Below are 4,190 nucleotides of genomic sequence, written 5' to 3' on the forward strand. Positions count from 1 at the left end.
ACTGAACTTTTCTCGAACTCTAAAAGCAGTATTAGAAAAATTCATTGCTAGTCCTTCTAATGTGGAGTCCTGGTTGCAACTGTTGCTACTGCCTGTGTGCACTTTAAACCTTTATATGCCTAAGAATTCGACTGAAGCAAGATCTGGCAACAGAAAGAAGCTTCAAATTACTGCTATTAACCAATCATTGACTTAGTGGAAGGAGCCCAATGGGTGCAGTAAGTTGGCTCAGTGGTTGCTGACATCTTCTATCCAGAACGACAAACAAAGACAATCCAGTGGCAAAAAGAAGAAGCAAAAGAACTCCAATATGGACGCCTGCAGGAAGAAATTAACATATGGCCATTATACTGCAGCCATTCACATACTCTCCTCTGACAGGTTAGCCCCTCCTACACTTGACACATTACAAGACCTCCAAATGAAACACCCACAAGCCCCACCACCTTCAATTCCTGCAGAAGACATCAATGCTCCTGCTTTATCAGTAAACGCTGCACAAGTTATGACTGCTATCAAAAGTTTTCCTAAGGGCACTTCATGTGACAGAGATGGCCTTAGAGCGCAACATCTACTAGATGCCCTGAGTGGTCCTGCTGCAGTTGTTGGTGAAGAGATCTTAACTTCAATTGAAGGTGTAATCAATTTGTGGTTAGATGGGAAATGTCCTTCTATACTAGGAGAATACATCGCTAGCGCTCCATTAACTCCATTACTCAAACCAGGTGGTGGTATACGACCCATTGCAGTTGGCACTATATGGAGGAGACTTTGCTCCAAGCTCGCTGCAACTGTAGTCTGTAAAGATTTGGCTCCTTATTTTGGAACATATCAATTTGGGGTGGGTATGCCATGTGGTGGTGAGGCTATATTACACGCTGCAAATAAGCTGCTAGAAATGAAAGGTGAGTGCAATACTAATACTATGATACTCATATATTTCAGCAATGCCTTTAACCTTGTAGACAGATCCTCAATGATTAGAGAAGTTAGAACCCACTGCCCAAGCATATCTCGGTGGGTGGAGTTTTGCTATTCAAATCCTGCCCGGTTCTATTATAATGACTCCATACTTTCATTAGCTCAAGGCGTGCAACAAGGAGATCCCCTTGGCCCTCTATTATTTGCTCTAACATTACAACCTCTTGTCAACATGATTGCTAATCAGTGTAAGATAGATCTTCATGCATGGTACCTGGATGATGGCACCATTGCTGGAGATACAATGGAGGTTTCTAAGGCTTTGAACATCATACAGATGGCAGGGCCTAAGCGGGGACTACAACTGAACATCAAGAAGATTGAAATCTACTGGCCATCACCAGATCCTAGATGCAGTCAAAGTGGTGTCTTCCCAAGTGATATTGGCAGGCCATTACATGGTGTAAAACTATTAGGAGGCCCTGTTAGCCTAGAACCTCAATATTGCAGTGATATTGTTCTTCACAGGGTGGATAAAACCATACAGTTGATGCAGAAAGTACAACAACTTCACGACCCACAGTGTGAGTTGTTGCTTCTGAGAAATTGTATTGGGGTTTCTAGACTCTATTTCGCAATGCGCACTACCTGCCCTGCTCATCTGCAAACCGCCTCTACAGTTTATGACAAGCACCTACTCCAATACTTACGACAGCTCACGGTAGGTGATGGTGCTGGGTTTGGCTTATTCCAACAACGTTTACCCACCTTGCCAATCAAGGATGGAGGGTTCGGCATCTACACTATGGCAGACACTTCGAAGTACTGCTACTTGGCTTCTCATGCCCAGACCAAACATCTGCAGGAAACCATTCTTCAACTCTCACCACCTGCTGACCTCGGTCCAAGTTATGAACTAGCACTTCAATCATTTACTCAAGCTTGCGGATCTCTTGCTTCCATTTCCAGCGTCATTGATGCCGCCCCTCATCCCATGAAATTATTGGCTGCACTATACTTTGGAGCTGTTAAGGAAAACATACCTGCCAGCTTCAACGTAAATGAACGAGAATCGTTAGTCTAGCAATGCAACAGACGTGATCATGCAATGGATTTTCTTAAGGAAGTTCCTATCAGTGGACTGAACCAAACTGTCGCACCAAGACAATTCCAATCCATCCTTAAATACCGGCTTGCCATACCCTTCTTTGAGGAAGATAGTAGGTGTTCAATGTGTAACAGGCCGATGGATATCTATGCCGACCATGCAGTCCATTGTGCAAGTGAAGTGGGTTCAAAATTCAGACATGACATGGTTCGTGACGCTCTTCTTGACATATGCTACAGGTCAGGTGTTGTTGCTCGTAAAGAAGTCTCTTTAGGGTTTCTTTCAAACTCTGACAAGGAACTTAAACCGGCTGATATCATGGTCTATAATTGGGAAGACGGAAAAGATGTGTGCTTTGATGTGACCGGAATTTCGCCTTTCACTACCTCCAGAACTCGTAACACTCCTCCGGTCCATGCCATCATTGCTGCTGTGAGTCGTAAGCGTACAAAATACTTACATAAGTGTACGACACATGGTTATGGTTTCCAGGCACTAGCTTTTTCTACCATGGGAGAATTGGGAGATGACTTAGTTTTATTTCTTAAGAGGTTGAGCAACTGCCTAGTTAGTCACGATGTTAATTACAAAATAGGCAATTCTTTGTTCCATAGGCTAGGTATTATTATTCAAAAAGGTGTTGGCGCCCATCTTGTTGCTCGGTTGCCTTCTATCGACTTGTAATATACACTCTGTCGTCTTGCTAATAAAACGCCCTGAGTGGCTCTTATAATAAAAAAAATAAAAATTAAAATAATAATAATAATAATAATAATAATGATCTCTGACGCAACATATCTATAGTCAAACTACTCAGTCAAAGCAATATCTACTTCAACAGAAAATAAATAATCTCAGAAAATTCGCGAGCAAGAGTAATCGTCGGATTCGTCGGACTCGTCATCACCATCATCCTCTTCTGTGGAATCCTCTTCAAGCTCTTCCTCAGAATCACTGTTAGAATCGTCACCAAAGTCCTCTCTCTCATCAGGATCGTTGTACAGTGCATCCCAGTACTCTTCTTTTTTGCGTTCAGCTTCAAGATCAGCATCAACTAATCGCTCAATCTTCCTGGTAAGCCGGTTTGGCTTAATTTTGCGTTCCCTTGGCTCCCATACGGGTTCTTCTTCTTCAGCTTCTAAATCCGAGGCTACACCATCACGACGACAGCGAAGCTTCTCCTTGGCGGCTAACCGTCTGCGCTAAATTTGAAGCCTCTTCTCCCGGTACTCATCTACTATCTCATCCTCGGCTATCCTCTTCGAGAATCTATCACGGGTAGTCTTCAGCTGATCAAGAGACATGCCGTTTATGGATTCCTTAGACTTCTTCAATGATTGGTCCATCTTGGCGCGAGATTCTGCTGCAAAAATCTTCGTCTCTGGAACCTTGGAATCCTCGTCAGAAGAGCTAAAGGAATAATCATAATCATAATCACTGCTGCTGGAAGTCACCATTATCTGGAACCATAAGCGCACAATTACAGATATGCTAATATTGAATTCATAACAAAAACGGTAATCCTTAACTCTTACCTTTTTACAGTTTCACGAACTTAGTGATAACAATGTAAAACTCCGAAAACTTGCTCGTCCTTTCAAACCTGCAAAGCCGAGCAAAACTCATCATTTAAAGCACTTGACTATTCACAAAACTATGAACAGTTCATATAAACTTTCCATGTGAACGCTCCATGATTTTATGCCGCAAACACACATCATAAAATCATGAAATACAATTGTCTATCTCTAACAATTACTCGAATTTTTCTATTTGATTTTTCATAAAAAAAACTCAAGTGCGTTTTAAAAAAAATATATTCTTTTTTACGTGAGTTAAATAAAAAAAAAATAAAAAATTCTGCTCAAACGAGCATTTGTCTATGAAACGAGTATCTTTTCTATTTTTGCAAAAGTCTGCACATTCCAAATAAAATTTTGAAAACTCACAAATAAATTTTATCATGGACTACAGGTCTTTTCAAAAATTCCTCTAACTCTAAGGATCATTATTTATTACTTCTACTACGAACGAACCTACGTTCCTAAAAGTATTTGTGAAAGTTCATGCTTTGAAAATAAATTTTGGTTTCCATGAAATCTTATAAACAAAATTTTCTCTACTGCAACTAAATCATGTCTACTCAAGGATTCATGTATCT

General features: G+C 40.9%; 1 protein-coding gene across 1 annotated transcript; it reads right to left on the reverse strand.

Annotated features, from left to right (window-relative positions):
* Positions 1–2,883: 2,883 nt before the first annotated feature.
* Positions 2,884–3,486, reverse strand: LOC113331344 (glutamic acid-rich protein-like). The gene is made up of 2 exons (XM_026578060.1): positions 3,332–3,486; positions 2,884–3,226 (listed from the first exon to the last, which is right to left on the reverse strand). Exons 1-2 carry the CDS (start codon positions 3,484–3,486, stop codon positions 2,884–2,886), a joined length of 498 nt encoding a protein of 165 aa, XP_026433845.1.
* Positions 3,487–4,190: the final 704 nt, after the last annotated feature.

The sequence above is a fragment of the Papaver somniferum genome, unplaced genomic scaffold (genome assembly GCF_003573695.1).
Source record: "Papaver somniferum cultivar HN1 unplaced genomic scaffold, ASM357369v1 unplaced-scaffold_125, whole genome shotgun sequence".
NCBI lineage: Eukaryota > Viridiplantae > Streptophyta > Magnoliopsida > Ranunculales > Papaveraceae > Papaver > Papaver somniferum.